Source organism: Myotis nattereri, assembly GCF_964212035.1.
Source record: "Myotis nattereri genome assembly, chromosome: 7".
Classification (NCBI taxonomy): domain Eukaryota; kingdom Metazoa; phylum Chordata; class Mammalia; order Chiroptera; family Vespertilionidae; genus Myotis; species Myotis nattereri.
Window position 1 is genome coordinate 34,914,521 of NC_138082.1, and position 18,287 is coordinate 34,932,807.

The 18,287-nt window shown below is 46.5% G+C and overlaps 1 protein-coding gene across 8 annotated transcripts in view; it reads left to right on the top strand.

Moving 5' to 3' along the window:
- Positions 1-18,287, top strand: part of UBE2F (ubiquitin conjugating enzyme E2 F (putative)) — an 87,751-nt gene that overhangs the window by 62,696 nt on the left and 6,768 nt on the right. For 4 of the 8 annotated variants that reach the window (XM_081095310.1, XM_081095304.1, XM_081095308.1 and 1 more), the window contains 5 exons: positions 3,860-3,889; positions 6,999-7,064; positions 12,473-12,540; positions 14,790-14,860; positions 16,218-16,275. In XM_081095310.1, coding sequence (XP_080951436.1) covers positions 3,860-3,889; positions 6,999-7,064; positions 12,473-12,540; positions 14,790-14,860; positions 16,218-16,275 — 293 coding nt within the window. Of the gene's footprint in view, positions 1-3,859; positions 3,890-6,998; positions 7,065-12,439; positions 12,541-14,789; positions 14,861-16,217; positions 16,276-18,287 lie in introns of all 8 variants that reach the window. The other 4 variants (XM_081095303.1, XM_081095306.1, XM_081095305.1 and 1 more) reach the window with 1 other exon arrangement.

Here is an 18,287-nt window from a genome sequence, read left to right on the forward strand (position 1 = left end):
GCTAGAATGGTATTCCTTGCTGTACTGGCTGTTGGACCAGAAGCCTGCAGATGTCCTGCCTGTGGTGGGGGTCATTGCTGGACTGGGTCTGAGGGCTCTCCCTGGTCCTGTCCACCTTCTTTGAGTGAGTCACACTGAACGTGGAAATGCAAGCATAGTGCTCATTTTAGGAATTTAAGTCTAGACTACAGTATGAAGTTGTTAAGTCTGTCTGTGTAACCAGCTGTGTATAAATATAGCTTGGTACTACAGCTGACAGCAGTTTCCTGTACCCTGGGAGAGTAGCAACTCAGAGGCCTGGACCCACCTAGGGCTTCTGGTGTATTGGCCTGGCAGGACCGCTGAGGGGGCAGGGTTTGCTGTGCAGGTTGTAGATCACGGGTGGGAACCTTTTTTCTGCCAAGGGCCATTTGGATATTTATAACATACAAAATTATCAGCTTAAAAATTGGCCTGTTATATTTGGTCAAACATTTAATTAACTCACCCCTAATGCCTTGGCAGGGCCAGACCAAATGATTTCTCGGGCCTTATATGGCCCTCTGGCCAGACATTCCCCATCCTGTTCTAGATTGTGGCAATGGTAGCACAACTCCAGATTTCATTAAAAATCATTGAATCATACACTTAAGTAGGTCTGTTTTTTAGTGTGTAAATTGTACTCACCAAAGCTATTGAAAAAGTCAGGAAAAATCTCCCCAGGTGATTGGCATTGCAGCCAGGGTGGAGAATCCTGTCCTAGAGTGAGGTGTCCTCCACCTGTGCCAGCTGTGTGGGGGCTGCTTCTGTGGCTCTGTCATCATCATGCCCTGGTCAGCACCTCCCCGCCCCCCTGGGTCCAGACCTCCTCTCTTCCCTTAGCACTACAATGTCTTCTCAAACATTTCACTTCCGTTAGGTGCCCTCTCCCTCAAATCCTCTGGGCACATTTCACTGGGCTTTTGTAAAGCTGGGCGAGCAGAACTCTCCTGACTGCAGATGGCATAGGCCCCCAGAGAAAGCCGGGTTCCTGTGGCCAGCATCTATCTCAAAAGAAGGGCCTCAACAACCGTTTCTTGCAAATTCTTATCAATAAAAAGTTAAATAATAGTATAATAAAATATATAAATAGAATTTGCCTTAAAAACATAGTTTAATTATATGGATAACATTTAAAGTTGTTAATATTAATGACTCATTTATAAAATGTCTGCTTTTCTGATACAATGAAATCCTGTGTGAACTGTTGGAGCAGAGCAAGGCCCTTGCCCCTCCCCATCAGAGGACCTGGTGTGGATGCCTCGGAGTGCAGAGTGCTGTGGTCCTCCACACCCTGCTTTCTTTCGTGAGCACCCTGCTCTAGGGTAGGGCAATAGTGGGCCAGTCAGGAGGCCAAAACTGAAGATCACCGTGGTCGGTATGAGACTTATGTTATTGAACTTCTCACGGGCTCTCCATGATGTTGTTTTGTTAAGTGCATATGTTTGAATGTACAACATAACACTGCCAAGAAGGGAGACTCCCAGGCTTGTATTTCACTACAAAATCTGGTCCTTTTCTAGTCATGGCCAGAGGATGATTAGGGTTACTGCTCTCCCCACGCCCAGCTCCACTGATTGGCTATAACACCCTGGACTGTGTTCCTGGCTCCCCTGCCCCATTCCACTTTGTGGATGCAATTCCAAACCCCTGGACTCCCAAGCTGATACATTTCGTGGGCCACATGTCCCTACCCAGATTCTTAATCAGCTGAAGTCAAAGGCCTGTGGGTTTCCTAAATTTTTAGCCTGAGAACAGAACCACCCGCCAATCTTCCCACTAATGCACTCAGCACTCAGCTTTGCAAGCACAGTGGCCTCTGCCCTCCCCTCCACTCCTTTTCCCATCCCTCCCCACATCACTTGAAGAAATCTTTATACCTATAGCATTTATATTTTGACCACTCATTTGCTTTTTAGTTTTTTAAATCTGGTTTCCACCATTCCACTTGCCTTCCTGCTGTTTTGAATGCCCTCAGCTGGGTCCATCACACCCACTGGCCATGCCTTGGGCCTCATTCCGCTTGGACCAGTCTGTCCTCTCTTTAATGAATCACCACATTTCCCCATAGTTTTCCACCTATTTCTTACTATTAACTTTCCCGGCTTCTTGTACTCTGCTTTCTGCTGAGGTTTTTCTCACCAGTCTCCCCACTTTGTTGGTCTCATGACCTCAGGTGGCATCACTCTGCAGGGGCTCCTCGACCCTGACCTTGGTCATGCACCCAGACTTCAGCTTATTTCTCCCAGGGCTTCCCCAGCCCTATGCTCCATCTTGGACTCCTCTTGCCCCACACAGCTGGCAGCTCCTTCCATGCTCTGCCCTCAATCACCCTGCCTCTCCCTGCCTCTGCCAGGCCCTTGCTGCCTATCCGAGTGCCCAGCTCACAGGTCACCTGGCCTTCACTGTGCCCTTCCTAAAGGCAAAGCTTAAGAACTTTGGTTCAGCCCTAACCGGTTTGGCTCAGTGGATAGAGCGTCGGTCTGTGGACTGAAGGGCCCCAGGTTCGATTCCGGTCAAGGGCATGTACCTTGGTTGCGTGCACATCCCCAGTAGGGGGTGTGCAAGAGGCAGCTGATTGATGTTTCTCTCTCATCAATGTTTCTAACTCTATCCCTCTCCCTTCCTCTCTCTAAAAAATCAGTAAAATATATTTTTTTAAAAAAAGAACTTTGGTTCAGAGATCTTCCTTGGCTGCTGTTGCTGCAGAATACAGTTTAGAATTCTAAGTCATGTTCTTGGGACCTCCAGGATCCTGGCCTCCTTTCCCGTTGCCCTGGCTGCACCACACTGCTATGGCTTCTGTGCCTGTCAGTGTTCTCTGCTTTTGCACATCACTAACTTACCTCCACCTCCACAGGACTAAATTCTTCTTGTTCTTTGGAGCCCACTCAAAACCCTCCTCCTTTTAGTCTCCACAGCTGGAGCGGATCCCAGTGCATTCTGTTATGCCCGAGGCAGAGACCACTTGCCTGCCCAGTTATTTCTGGGCGCCTCCCCAGGACCAGCTGTGTAGTAGCAGGATGGCTGGGGGTTTGTACCTCTGTGCTGGCAGAGGGGTGCTGGGCTTCATTGCTATAGTGACTGATAGAACAGACCCTGGAGGAGAGCATTGGGGCCAAGGAATGCAGCTCCAAGGGCATGGGCACGAGCACAGGCGAGGCCCCAGCAGAGGAGTTCTCTCATTGAAAAGTGCAGCACACAGTAGGTGAGCCATCATGGGAAGGCAGGTCTGAGAAGTTGGAAGAGACACAGGTATATAAATAAATCAATTTTGAGGGAAGGCGCTTCTATATTTGGGGGGAACAAGGTTTTAGAAAACAGTCTGTGACTGTTTACCTAGAGGTAATTTCTGTGTTAATGTTATGGTTTTCATTTTGAAAGTAAACTCTCAAGGGCCCTTGGCTGTATTTGGTGGCATCCTACATGTCACTTTGTATATTTGAAAGCAACTTCATGGCTTAAAGCAGTGGTTCTCAACCTGTGGGTCGCAACCCCTTTGGGGGTCGAATGATACTTTCACAGGGGTCGCCTAAATACATCCTGCATATCAGTTATTTACATTACGATTCAAAACAGCAAAATTACAGTTATGAAGTAGCAACGAAAGTAATTTTATGGTTGCGGGTCACCACAACATGAGGAACTGTATTAAAGGGTCGCGGCATTAGGAAGGTGGAGAACCACTGGCTTAAAGTCTAAACTTAAGTTCAAGTGTAGGGTTTGGTTTGTTTAGTTTACTTATTTTTTCCTCAGTTCTGGCAGAAATTGTGAATTTAGAGCTGGTAATTTCATGTGGAATAATTGACTGATATTAACAATAATCTCTTTGTTTCTACAGAGGTTGCAGAACTTGAAGCTAACTTACCTTGTAAGTATAGCTCCCCGTCCAACATTAATTCTGAAAAGTAATTGCATGGAGAAACTTGTGCATTTTAATAACATGTATTTCATGTATGATAGGAATATGCTTTAATTTTGTCCAGGCAGGGAACAGACCATTTTCAAGGCTCTGATAGGAGGAGATGAGTCTTTCTGACCGTAGCAGGCGGTGTCTCTCTCCTCACTGTAGCAGAGGTGCGTTTGGCTAGGTTTCCTATCTGCCCACGTCATCTTTGAGTGAAAAGGCCTATAAATCAATAATGCACAGCCCTAGTTTTGCTAGTGATGATGATGCACCATTTTGGTCCAGAAAGTGCTCATTTATCTTTGTGCATGAGGTAGGATGGCTGTACTGGCTGTTGTCACCAGGTCCCAGTCCCATGCTTGGTTCTCCCACTCAGACCATGTGCAGCCCTCACTCCTGAGCAGGCCTGCTGTCCAGGCAGTGAACCTGTGATCTGTGGCAACGTTCCTTTCTTAAGACCTTCAAAGTCTGAAAGCTTTGGCCATTTAAATATTTTTTTGAATTAAAACTTTTTCTCGTCATACTTGGTTAAAAAATTGTTCTGATACTGAGGATGTGTGTGATGTGGGTGAAATATTTTACAAGTGGGTCTCCCAGTCTGGGCGAAGGTTACAGAGTGCCCATCTGACTGGGGAGAGAGGGGGCCCATTTCCTAAAGCTGAAAGATAATCGTGGGGTACATCCTTCAGTAGTCATGAAATCAGTGTCTAAGGGTAAGTTCATATTGGTTTTTTTAAAGTATTTTTAATATATAGTATTATGGTTATAGTGGGCTGTGATATAAACTGTTTCTTATTGTGGGTCTTAAAAGTCATTGGATTGCTTGACCTCAAAATTTTCTTTTAGTCAGAACTAGAAGGAAGTATCTTGGGATTCTATTAAAAGGTTATCTTTCTACCTACTAAAGTATTTATAAATGATTTGCTTTCAACTGTTCCAGGAAAACAAACAAACAATCATGTATTTAGATAGGTTAGACAGAGCAAGATTGGCAAAATGTTGAAACTGGGTGAACTATTATACTAATAGTATAATAGTTCATTATACTATTCTCTTTTTTCCCTATTTTTTAATTTAAATCCTTACCTGGGAATCTTTTCGTTTTGTTTTGTTATATTTTTTGGTCAACTAATATTTTAGAGAGAGCGAGAAACATCAGTCAGTTGCCTCTTATACACACCCCTATTAAGGATTAAACCCACAACCTTTTTGGTGTACGGAGGCGACACTCCAACTGAGCCACAGGCTGCGGCTTTTTTCCTTTTTTAAAAAAATATGTTTTGATATTTTTAGAGTGATAGGGGAAGGGAGAGAAACATTGATGTGAAAGAGAAGCATCTATTGGCTGCCTCTTTCATTCCCGCTACTGGGGGTTGAGCCCACAACTTGGGCATATGCCCTGACTGGGAATTGAACTGGTGATCTTGGTGCATGGGATGATATTTAACCAACTGAGCCACACTGGCTGGGCCTTTTTTCCTATTCTTTTAAAATGTTCTATCTAAAGACATTTTTCTAATGAAAAAATGAAGTGGCCTTGGTGGTATTGGTCAGTTGTTAGGGCATTAGCCCTTGCACCAAAGGGTCTCAGGTTTGATTCACAGTCAAGGGCATGTACCTGGGTTACAGGTTTGGTCCCAGGCCCCAATCAGGGTGTGTGCCAGGGTGCATGCAGGAGGCAATTGGTTAGTGTGTCTCTTTCTTTCTTTCTTTTTTTAATATATTTTACTGATTTTTTAAAGAGAGGAAGGGAGAGGGATAGAGAGTTAGAAACATCGATGAGAGAGAAACATCAATCAGCTGCCTCCTGCACACTCCCTACTGGGTATGTGCCCGTAACCAAGGTACATGCCCTTAACTGGAGTCGAACCTGGGACCCTTGAGTCCTCAGGCCGACGCTCTATCCACTGAGCCAAACCGGTTAGGGCCAGTGTGTCTCTTTCACATCAATGTTTCTCTCTCTCCCCTTCCCATCCTCCCTTCCACTCTCTAAAAATCAGTGGGAAAAATATTTTCAGGTGAAGATTAACAGAACAAAAAGAAGTGATTTTCTTGTTTTCTTCTCCCATCATGTCTTCTCCCCCGCCCCCAACTTAAACATTTACACACATTTAGACATTTAATCAAGGACCACAACAACTTTCCATTTAATCACAGTTCATTTTGTCATTGAATATGAATCTTACAGATTGCGGTTTTTAACCCATAGAGTGTAGCTTTAGCTTTACCTAAAAATTTGGAGTAAAAATAATGAAAATTTATAATTGGCTTTCAAACCAATATTTTAACTAAATAGCTTAGATTTAACTAAATATCTTAGCTCTTACAGCTAAAATGTCAGATTAAAAAGGCTACAAGCTAGTTCTGGCTGGTGTGGCTCATTTGGTGGAGCATCATCCCATACACCAGAAGGGTGGTGGGTTCGATTCCTGGTCAGGGCACGTGCAGGGGGCAGCTAATATCTCCCTATCTCCCTCCCTCCCTCCCTCCCTCCCTCCCTCCCTCCCTCTCTCCCTCCTCCTCCTCCTCTTTAAAATCAAGTTAAAAAAATGTTTAAAAGGCTATGTGCTATATCCCTCTTTTTTCTTTTTCTCCCTCCTCTCACCCCCAGTTACAGTGGGGAGATCTAAATTAGTTTATACAAATAAGCCACTTACTGTGGTAGGTGCGAATGACTGGTGCTAGTTGAGCAGACCAGATATTTGACCTGGGTTCTTTTTCTGGTTTTCCTATGTTTAGTGAGCCTTTATCCATCCATGTGTTTTAATCTCCCTGAGGTATGGTTTCTTCTTTTCTAAGTAAAGTAGCCTGATTCTTGAAATCAGTGGAAAGATTTATATTGATAGTGACCATTTAAAGGAAAGAAAACATCTCAATTTAGAATTAAGTAGTAAAAGACAGTAGCAGGAAATCACATGGGAAAAATCACTGGTTTGCCAGTTTAGCACATTGGCACAATTATCAAACAAGCAAGGGGATCCAACACCGTTAACCTGGGTGTGTGTTTCAAGGTTGGCCTCATGGGAGCTGCCGCCAGCTCTCAGATCTTCCTGACATGCTATTTCTCTTGCAGGTACATGTAAAGTGCATTTTCCTGATCCAAACAAGCTTCATTGCTTTCAGCTAACTGTAAGCCCAGGTAATATTCTTATATACTTCTTAAACAGCAAGTTTTAAAGGCTGCCCAAACCTGTAATCTTTGGCTTGATTTGTCCTCTTAACTTTTTGAGTTTATGACACTAACGACCTTTCCATTTGACAACAAGATGTATACTTTGTGGTCAGATAGAGCCTAGTGCAGTGAATCTGAGGCATTCATTCCAGTAACTAGGGACAGACCAGGCCACAGTGAACAAGGACAGGTTGCTGATGTGTGGTGAGGAGTGTGCGCTCTGGAGTCTTACCTGGGTTCACATCCTGCTCTGTATGTAGCAGCTGTGGGACCATGAAATTACTTCCTGACCTCTCAGCCACAGCCCACCAGCATGCAGTGGGATGGAACGGCCCTATCTCCCAGGACGGTTGTGAGGATTACGCAGATAGCTGAGCGCAGTACAGGTGGACAGAGCGAATTGCCAGCTGTCCTCCTTGGGACTGATTAGTGTCTCAGCTCCAGGTGCCTGACTCCTCCCTGGTCACACTGGGCAACGTGAGGGAGGACTGTGCTTTTCGGTTCACAGTGCAGCTCCAAGGGTTCCAGGTTCCAGCACAGGCACCAGCATTACCTCAGGCAGTGGGCGTGGTGCCTATGGGAGGGAGGGAGGCAGGCAGGGAAGGGGAGGACCAAGGGAATTAACTAGAGGGAAGGGAATGTTGTGAAGAAAATGAGGGTGCTGTGTGTGGAGGATGGAGAGGGGATGAGAAACAGACTCAGGAGTTACTAGCTAATTTAAAAGTGAAAGAATGCAGAATTTCAGTAGGTAATTCAGATAATGACCCATAAATAAGCCCTGGAATTGTTTCCCTATAGGTAGGTAGATAGGTAGGTGTGTGTGTGGGGGGGGGGGGGGGGGGGGCGGAGAGAGAGAGGAGAGAGTTTTCCTGTAAGATGTTTTTTATAATAACAGGAGAAATCCCATTTTCAAAATCTGCTTGAAAAGTTTTAAAAGTTTATTGAATCTATGTGGTGGTTCTATAAACTGCTCTGGGACATGAATGTAAATTCAGTCTGGTACCATTTCCACTAAGATGAGTGGCACTAGGATAGATTAAACCTGAATGGGCTGTTCCATATGCCTGACGCCCAGAGATAGCCAGACTCAGGACTTCAAGCTGAAATGGCGAAAATGGTGACCACTCTTGGCCACCTTCATAAAACCCACTGCGTGTTCTGGTTTTAGTGAGGGGCACCGAGCACTTTGTGTTTCACGGTGACTCAGATCACCGGTGCAGGGTATTTTCAGAAATTGTCGTGGGGATGAAGACTGGCTCTCTGTTGAGTAAGCAGTCTCAGAGCTGTGTATTTGTAGTAAAAACATTGGCTGCCCTCTGCCTTTCTAGCCATTGTCTGTGGCTCTCAAGGATTCTGTGGCTGTGTCCTGCCCAAGAGTCCGCTTTGTGTCCTCAGCCACCTGTTGGACTTTGCCATGTTTATCACTATCTTACTGGAGTGGGTTTGTGTCAAGTCCAACCTCTGATTGTTTCTTTTTCTTTTTTGATTGCATTTCCTCCCCCCTAATTACATGGATGTTGTGATTATGTATATGACACTGTTTTTCATGTTCTTTCTGTTGTTCTTGAAAACAGAGCTCAATTGTTTGTTATAGTTTTGGTATTCTCTGTTGGATCAGATAAAAAAGGAACTTGTGTTTCTGTGCCTGTAACTGTGAGAATTTAGCATTTCTGTTTGTGACATGTGCATGTCAGGGACACAATTGTCGCCTGGAGCTGTGTCCCCAGCGTGCTCCTCACACACCGAGTCAAAGAGCCTGTGGCTCCTGCCCTTGGTTAAGAGAAGCAGGGCTGCTGTCTGCCAGCCCTGAACACTGGCCCGATAGCCTGGTTTTTTAAAGACTTTCTGGAGTCGCACTCTTTTTAGCATTGAAAAAACTGGCAGAGATGTGCCTAAGAAGTAGAGTTTTCAGGATGGATGAAGCAGATGGTGTTGACACTGGCTCATTTGCAGCCAGTAATCCTGGGGCCGAGTCTGAAAGCCCAGGAATGACTGTGATATCTCAGCTCTGGGTGCTCAGGGTGGAGGAGCTGCTTCTGCATTTGAAGCTCAAAGCTCTTTGACTGGCTCTGGCAACTTGATGACATTTCAGTTTTGGTGGTTTTTGGAGTGTCCCTCATGCTTGGAAATAAATGTGCTCCTCAGAGAAAACATGGAACTGAAATTTGGTGACAGAGGAAAAGAAATGAGTTTAGGAGAAAACAAAGTCTTCACATGGACTTATAAAAAAACAAAACAAAAAATACTAGCAAGTGAAACAAAACAAAACAAAGCAAAACCCCAAACACTGGCTCATCTCTCCCCCACAGCCTCCTGTGAGGTTTGACACACTGGGCCTGCCAGGTCATAGTTGCCCAGCTGGTCTGTGGAGGTCCCTCAGCCTGCCCCACTGTGGTGTGGAGGCTTTTAGGTAGAGGGGGCTGTGGACATAATTATTATTTTAATTTTAGTTTTTCCTTTGTAAGTACATTTACTGGGGTATGAAATTACAAACAAAATGTACTAATTTTTTAAAAATATTTTTTATTGATTTCAGAGAGGGAGAGAGAGAGATAGAAACGTCAATGATGATGAGAGAGAATCATTCATTGGCTGCCTCCTGCATGCCCCCTACTGGGGATCAAACCCGCAACCTGGGTATGTGCCCTTGACCAGAATTGAACCTGGGACCCTTCTGTCCGCAGGCTGATGCTCTATCGACTGAGCCAAACAGGCTAGGGCTAAAATGTACTAATTTGAATTATACAGTTCAATGCATTTCAAAAAATGTATACCCCTTCTTAACCACAACATAGTAAAGATGTTTCTTTCCTCCACTCCCGAAGTTCCCTTCTGCTTCTTTGCAGTCATTTCCTCAGCCCCTACTGCCCACCCAAAAGTCCTTTCTGATTTCTAGTATCATGGATCAGTTTTGTCAGTTCTTACATTTCATATACATGGAATCTTACCTACTCATATATTAAGAGAATCTTATATATCCTATTTGTCTCTGGCTTTTTGCAGGTAACATGTTTTTAAATTCATACATGTTTGGCGTGTCGGTAGTTTGTTCCTCTTTATTTATTATATGAATGTGCCATAATTGTTCCTTTTCCTGTTGGTGAACATTAGAATTCTTCCCAGCTTTGGATATTACGAATAAGACTGCTATTAACATTCTTTTACTATCCTTTGTATACTCATACGTTTCATTTCTCTTCATTTCCACTTAAGAATGAAATCTCTGGGCCTAGCCAGCATGGCTCAGTGGTTGAGCATCGATTGATGAACCAGGTCACGGTTCGATTCCCAGTCAGGCCATATGCCTGGGTTGAAGGCTTGATCCCCAGTGTGGGGCATACAGGAGGCAGGCAGGCAGTGATTCTCATTCTCTCTCATCATTGATGTTTCTATCTCTCTCCCTCTCCCTTTCTCTCTGAAAAAGAGTGGAATATCTGAGTCATGGGAAAGATATATTTAATTTCTTAAGAAACTTTCTGAAGTGGTTGTGCCATATACCAACCAGCAATGTGTGACAATTTCTGACTCTCCTATTCTCTACAGTCCAACAAGAAGTGACATCTTAACGAGATTGAGTCTTCCAATCCATGAGCATGCAGAACATCTGCATTTACTTAGGTCTTTTTTACTTTCTCTCGGCAACATTTTGTAGTGTTAGTGTATATATAGGTCCTGCAAGCGCTTTGTTAAATATGTCACTAAGGATTCCATGTTTTTTGAAGTTGTTGTAAATGGTATTTTTTAAATTTCTATTTTACTTGTTATTAGTATATAAAAATGCAATTGATAATTTAATTTTTTTTTTATTGATTTCAGAGAAGGGAGAGAGATAGAAACATCAATGATGAGAGAGAATCATTTTCGGCTGCCTCCTGCACGCCCCTTCCTGGGGATGTGCCCTGACTGGAAATGGAACCGTGACCTTTGGTTAATAGGTTGACACTCCATCACTGAGCCACACCGCCGAGTAATGCAGTTGATTTTTTAAAATATATTGTCATGTGTCTTGTTACCTTACTAAATTCATTTATTAAATTCTGGTAGCATTTTTTGTTGTTAATCCTCACCTGAGGATATTTTTCCATTGATTTTAGATAAAGTGGAAGGGAGGGAGGGAGATAGACAGAGAGAGACAGAAACATCGATGTGAGAGAGATACAGCAATTGGTTCGTTCCCACAAATGCCCCGACGAGGGCTAGGGATTGAACCTGCAACCCAGGTAAGTGCCCTTGACTGGGAATTGAACCCGTGACCCTTCAATTCAAGCACCAATGTTCTAACCAGTGAAAAACACCAGCCAGGGCTGGGAAAGACCTTTTAAGCATAATACCAAATAAAGAAACCACAGAAAGACTGGCTTAAAAATGAAAGCTAGTTGGACAACAAAATCAAATGCAAGTAGCAGATATTAAATGTTTATTTTGTGTAAACAGCTGAGGGAAGCGATAAGATGTAGTATTGCTGATTTGTTCCTGGTGAGAAATAGTTTGGGGGAAGTTGAACCTTTGTTTTAAAGATGGGTTAATTTTGTTAAATTGTGGAGTTTAATTAACTGCGGGGGCATGTCCAGGCTGGTGCACATTTGTGCCCGGCGCCCTCTGCTGGCGGCAGCTTGCAGTGTTTACACCTGGGAACCCGGCTCACCTGTAGGTGGACTCTAGAAGAGGCAGAGTGGCTGGTGGCACAGTTAAAGGCATTGGCATAGTGCTGTGGGGTCTGCAGACCTGGGGAGTGGCATGGAGGTGCCACTGCAAACCTGGGCCTCCTGCATGCCCGCCCCCTAGCTGTTGACCAGGCACATTAATGAGGCAGCAGTTCTGTCTGGTTCAAGGGTGTGTCCCCAGGGCTTGGAGCAGTGCCCTGCACAGGGTCTGTCCTAGTAAACCTTTATTAAGTAGCCAGGAGCCATGTGCCAGGCACTGGGGGTTCAACAGTCACCACTAGCCCCTTACTCCATGGAACTGACGTTCTCGTGGGGAGACCAGCAGCAAACAGGTGACCACACAGCTTAAATAAGGCGTTGCCTGTCATGAGATGTGTTGAGGGGACATGCTGGGTGCTGCGGTGCAGAATAGGTGGGCCCAGGTGAGAGCGGGCTGCCTAGGTCAGGGTTCTGGAGACTGAAAAAGAGGAGCCAGTCTTCAGAAGGAGGAGGGCGTCGGGCCAGGGAGGAGCCAACAGTAGGCAGGCATAGTGGAGCGGTGTCTGAGCCAGGTCGGGCAGGATCTGGTGGCCTGACGAAGGACCCTGAGTCCTCTTGTGAACTCTTACTCCTCTGTGTTTGCCATATCCTAACATGGTGTTTGCTTTTGTTTCCTTTTTCTTTTTTTTTAATTTAAAGAATTTTTTGTTTTGTTTTGTGTTTTTTTGATAGATGAGGGTTACTACCAGGGTGGAAAATTTCAGTTTGAAACGGAAGTTCCTGATGCATACAACATGGTGGTGAGTAGCCTGTGCCTGAGCCCCCGTTTCCCCTTCACGTGGCTGGGTGGCCGTCACAGGGGCCGGCACTCCCCGGACTGTGTCCCCTGTTACCCACCCAGTCCTGGGACTGAGCATGAAATCCCTGATGTTTTGTGGTTAGTGTCACTCAGCAGCAGTATCTGGAGTCCTAGAGAGAGCCTTTTGTGAACAAGTGCTTGTGAGGACGCTGGGCAGTCTGCAGTGGGAGCAGCCCCGCCCCTCCAGGGACCTTATGCCAATTGGCAGCTTCACCGTTAGTGCTTGGATATTCCCTTTTCCTAAACTCATCGAGATGGCATATTTTCTTTATTTTTTTCCTTTTTGCCATTTTGGGAGGAAATAAATGTTTTCTAATTGTCATTTGAACTTTCATTTATTAAGTAGGATGTTAAATACTTTTTCTCCTTATTAGCTATTCATGTTTTTTATGAGCTGTTTTGTGCTTAGCCTTTGTTCTGTTGGAAAATAGTATGCGAAACTATTTTTAGTTTTCTTAGCTGTGCTGTAAATATTTTCCTTGTTTTTTCCTATCTCCTGTTGTTGTTCTATAAAAGTTTGTTTTTTGTCTCATCACTGCGGTGAAGTCTACTTTTCCTTCATGAGCTTTTCATGTTAGGAGATGCTTTAAAGAGGCCTACACCCCAATAGCTCATCTCCACTTCCTCCAGTGCTCTGTGGCTCTCACCTGTGTGTTTCCTGCATCAGGACGGAGCTCTGAGTGGGGCTCTCACTGTGTTCTAACGCTTAGCCGCTTGTCCACTGAAGAATCCCTCTCCCTGCACTGGCTGTCATTATTATACTCTTCGCCCTGTGATGAATGGATGCAGTGCCAGCCACTGGGGTGGGCGGTGGAACTAGATATTTCCTGTTTATCTCATTTTGAGGGTGTCAGGGTCTACAAACACATTTCTGTTTGGAAAGTGTGTCTGAATCTGGGTCCACGGTTCTCATGCAGAGGTTTCAGTTAAGAGGGCCATTGACAAGGGAGGTGTCTGTGGAAGGTGTGAAGGGACAAGGAGAAAAGGGTGCAGATGCAGACAGATATTTAAAGACAAGAAGTTAACACTAGGTGGGGTGACCATGTGCAGGCCAGGACTCCATGAAAGGGAGGGAGGGAACGAGGGAGAGAGCTCGGTTCCTTCGGGTACCGCACCGGCCAGTGATTGAGTCTGCTCACTGTGTTAACTATAGTCAGGTACCACTAGTTAACTATATTGTTACTCACTTGCCCATTAGGGAGAGTTACACAGCCTGGCCTCCCTGCTTCAGCCTGCAGGCCTCGCTGGAGTGCAGGCTGTCCTAGCATCTCCCTGTCAAATGCACTCTCATTCATTTGACGAAAAGCAGATGAGCATATTAAACTTACTCTGGACCTAAATCTATAATCCTCAGACATCTATATTTGCATAGTTGGATGAATCATTTTTTAGAGTCCCGTGATGTCTTAGTTTTTTGAAATCAGGAAGAAAATTCATGATGGTGCTGAGAGAGTATGTTTTTTAATATTTTTAAATTGATTTTTAGAGAGAGGAAGGGAAAGGGAGAGAGAAACATGCTGTGAGAGTGAAACATCAATCGGCTGCCTCCTGCACAGCCCCTATTGGGGATTGAACCCGCAGCCTGGGCATGTGCCATAACCAGGAATCGAACTGTGACCTCCTGGTTTAACCCCTGAGCCACACTGGCCAGGCTGCTTTTATAGTTTAAAAGAACAACATTATTCAACACACCACATCATGAACAATGTTGGACTGCCTTATTTCCCAGTACTCGTTTCATTCTCCCTGCTGTAAGTGTAAATGGACCAAACTTCCATCTAGGAAGATGGCAGTGGCATCTTCAGGAACACACACAGGGAATGGCACCACTTCAGGAGCAGTAACTTTCAGCCACAGCTCAGCAGCTCCTGAGGAATCTGTGGGGTCCTCTTGGCATTGGGCAGGAGCATTGCAGACACCCCCTGGAGTGCACGTGGGCTCCTCCTCACAGCGGGACCAGTCACCATCAGGCCTCGGGGCTTGTAGAGGGTTCTGTTGGGGGCACGTCAGGCTTTACCAGCAAGACCACATGTGGGTGCAGGGTGACAACACAGTCCCACATGGGTGATGTGAGCCAGTATCAAGGTTGAATGCCTAGTAAGGAGGAGAACGAGAGACGGGGGGGCACGTGGTGAGGCTGTGGTCTGTGACGTGCTTGGAGGGCCTGTGACCTCTCTCTCTGCATTGCAGCCACCCAAAGTGAGATGCTTGACCAGGATCTGGCACCCCAACATCACAGAGACGGGCGAGATATGTCTGAGGTGAGCCCTCTTCTTCCTGTCTTCCACATTTCTGAGCACTGTGTGTGAGCCTTGGATTTCTAGAAGGAAGATTTTGAAGCTGGGCCAGATTGGGAGGGTTGGGAGACCTCCCTGGGGCTTTGGGCTGCACTCACATCTGGCTGCTGCCTCCAGACCTGAGGCCTCCTATGCCCTTTGCTGGCCAAGGCTGTGCAGTGTCATGCAGCTGCCCTCCGGGAGCCTTTACCCTTTTCCTGTCCTGTTTTAATGAGGCCACATTCCCTCCACGTGGCTGATTTTAGCTAAGGGAAAAATGCCATTCATGAAATCTGGGAAGAAAATCTCCTTTCACTTCTGCTCTGGTAAACACTGGTCACCTTTGAAAGGCAGTGTGCAGCCTGTGACTGCTCCCAGCTGCTCAGACAGCGGATTCCTCTTCCTTTCTTACAGGGGCAGTTAGCACCCATTTCCCACTTTATATGTGGTGCCTCCTCTCCATGTCAGCCTTATTTTTTATAGTTAGAGTACATTTTATAAAAGCGTACCTGTTTAAAAGGCATCTTCCCTCTGAAGTGTCTGCCCTGTAAGTATTGAAACTTTCAGTTTCAGGTGATAAGTGGCATCTGGTCCAGCTTTCTCCCCAGGCTCTCACCTGTGCTCACGTCCCCTTCCTTGCTCAGAACTAGATCTGAGGAATTCCTCTTGTCACTTCTGCTGTCTTCTGAGAAATCAAATTACTAGCAGAGTATGACAGGAATTTAGCAGATGCTAGCCTGCTACAAAAGCCAGAAACATTGATAGGTTAAGATTAAAAATACAAAAACAAAATCCAAAGCGAAGAGCAGCTGATTACATTGTTTGTGAAAGTCCCTACCAGTCAGTATGAAAAAGGTGGACACCCCACTCTGGCCAGCTGTCTCGGTTGGAGCATCATCCGTGCACCAAAAGGTTATGGGCCTGACTCCTGGTCAAGGCACATACGTAGGGCTGCGGGTTTGATCCCTGGTCGAGGTGTGTACAGAAGGCAGCCGATCGATAATTCTCTCTCACATTGATCTCTCTTCCTCTCTAAAATCAATAAAAATATATCCTCAGGTGAGGATTTAAACAAATGTTTAAAAAGAAAAAGGTGGACATGCCCATGGGGACAGTAGGCATCAGCTGCAAACTAGTGGTGGCTCAGGAGAGAAGCAGGGCAGGAAGTGCTGAGGGTGCTCCGTCTCCTTGGAGCTGTTAGGTTCTGGTCAAGCAGCAGTATGATATAATTCAGCAATGCCAGGCTAATTTTCACCAGAAGGAACCTTGGTAATAAATTTTCAAAATATGGAAAGTTCATTTTTGTGAAGATGTGCTGACCACTCTGCTTTGTCTGTTCCAGTTTACTGAGGGAACATTCGATCGATGGCACTGGCTGGGCTCCCACGAGGACATTAAAGGTAGGTGCCTTTGACCACAGCCCTGCCCGGTGACCTCTCCCTCAGTAACCAGCCACCTGTAAGAACAGCCATGTCCTCTCTGTCCTGTGCACGCAGGAGGCCAGGCACACCCTGCCCCTCGTCTCCCCACCACCCACTACCGCCTGGGGCTGCTCAGGCAAGCACTCGCCCTTCAGTTCCTCTGTCCCCATTCTCTGCGGTGCAGGGGGCATGTCAGGTCATCAGCTCTGCCTTTGCCCTTTACCATCTTCGTATAATATATAATTGTTGTTTTTCCTTTGTATCCCCCTACCCCCTACCCTAGTCTTCTATAGTTGTCTCACCCTTAAAGGTGAGGAGAGTTGCCAGGAGTTGGTAGAAGGGGAGGAAAAGAAAGGGGAGGTGTGACTTCTGTGTGTCCCTTCTGAGCTACCTTGAGGTACACTGCACAGAGGAGGGGCGGCAGGACAGCGGTCGGGTCTGCTTTGGGGAGGGCTGTGGAGAAGGGAGCTACGGGGACTAAATAAATGGCCCACTTGCTTCTAACCATAGGCTTGAGTTGCTTTCAGGGCCGATGTCACGGTGCCTACGTGAGCCACCAGCTGTAGCCTCCCCTCAAGGCGTTTCTGCAGTGGTACCCATAGGACACCTAGGGCTTCTTCCTGGGCCTGTTCACTCTATCAGAAGTTGTCAGGCTTGGGCCAGTGTTCACTTGCCAGTGAACAGCTACCTGACAGTCACCATCATTGTTGACTAATGAGACGGTTCCAAACCATTGTCACCTTTGCCCTGTCTGTGTTGGGTCGACACTGCCCAGGAGAGCGCCTGCCCCATGCTGGATCGGGCAGCTTGGTTCCCAGCTGCACTTTACCCCAGACTCAGCACAAAGCCATGGCCATGCCATCTTCCCCAGTGACAACAACTCTGAGGCCGACAGTCTTAGCTGGGCAACGTGAAAGGGCTGTGGGTGTCAAACCAGCCTGTTTGCGAGGCCCTGAGAGCTGGCTGTACACTGCACATGCTGCCCCCTCTCAAAAGCAGTGTTTTCCCCACATGGCACCTTTGGCTTAGTCGTGCATGGGTGATAAAAGTTGCACCAACTAAAACGACTTCTAAATTTGGGCCAGATGCACAGAGATGCTGCTGGGCGCTGTCCCTCCGGTCGAAAGGGTGACGCTGAGCAGGATAGGACAGTCCTGGGCCCTGCCCTTTACAGGTGCCAGGCTTCTTTTCCCACTATGCTTCACAGACTAACTTTCAGGCCCCACCTTCTAAAATAATGCGCAGAAACCTGACTGTATCCATCATATACTGACTGAGTGGTTGGTCTCTCAGACACCCTCCTCATTCCTGTTCCTCGGCTCTCAGAAGAGGATAGTAGACACATTGCAGTGTCACTGCTCTTAGAGGACACAGGCCCAGAGACACGTGTGGGTCAGAGTGGCCCGGCAGGCAACTGCACCTGACCACACCTCCTGGTAGACAGCTGCAGACTGGTGTGCAGACCACTCTGTGGCCAGAAGGGACTGGCAGGTGTTGTGGATCACCGAGTAGGCACTTTGGGAGAAGAACACAGGGAAGGCATTTGAGGCCCTGTCCCAGAGTCAGGGGACAATGCAGACTTCCTGTGGTCATGACCGTGGCTCCTCATGAGGTGTGGTCTCTGCTGCCACGAGCAGCCTGGCCTGGCCTCTCACCACATCCTGGGCATGCCCTGCCCTTTTGGGACTTAGCTTCTGTACAGGCAGTCCCTCGACTTGGCAGGTGCTCCCTCCTGCCATCCCTCTTCCTGGCAGTGCCCCATGTCCTCTCCCAGATGAGTTCTCTGTGGGAACACGCCTGTGGAAGCTCCGTCAACACACCATCTGTCAGACCCCTCCACCAGCCTGAGTGCTGGTGTTCACCCCCAGCTCTGGCCCCAGGCCTGGCTCACACCTGAAGGATGGATGGACGGAGGGAGGAGTGGGTGTGTGGATACATGAGAGACAGCAGAGGGGGCAATTAAAATACTAGCAGAGTATCAGATGAGAATG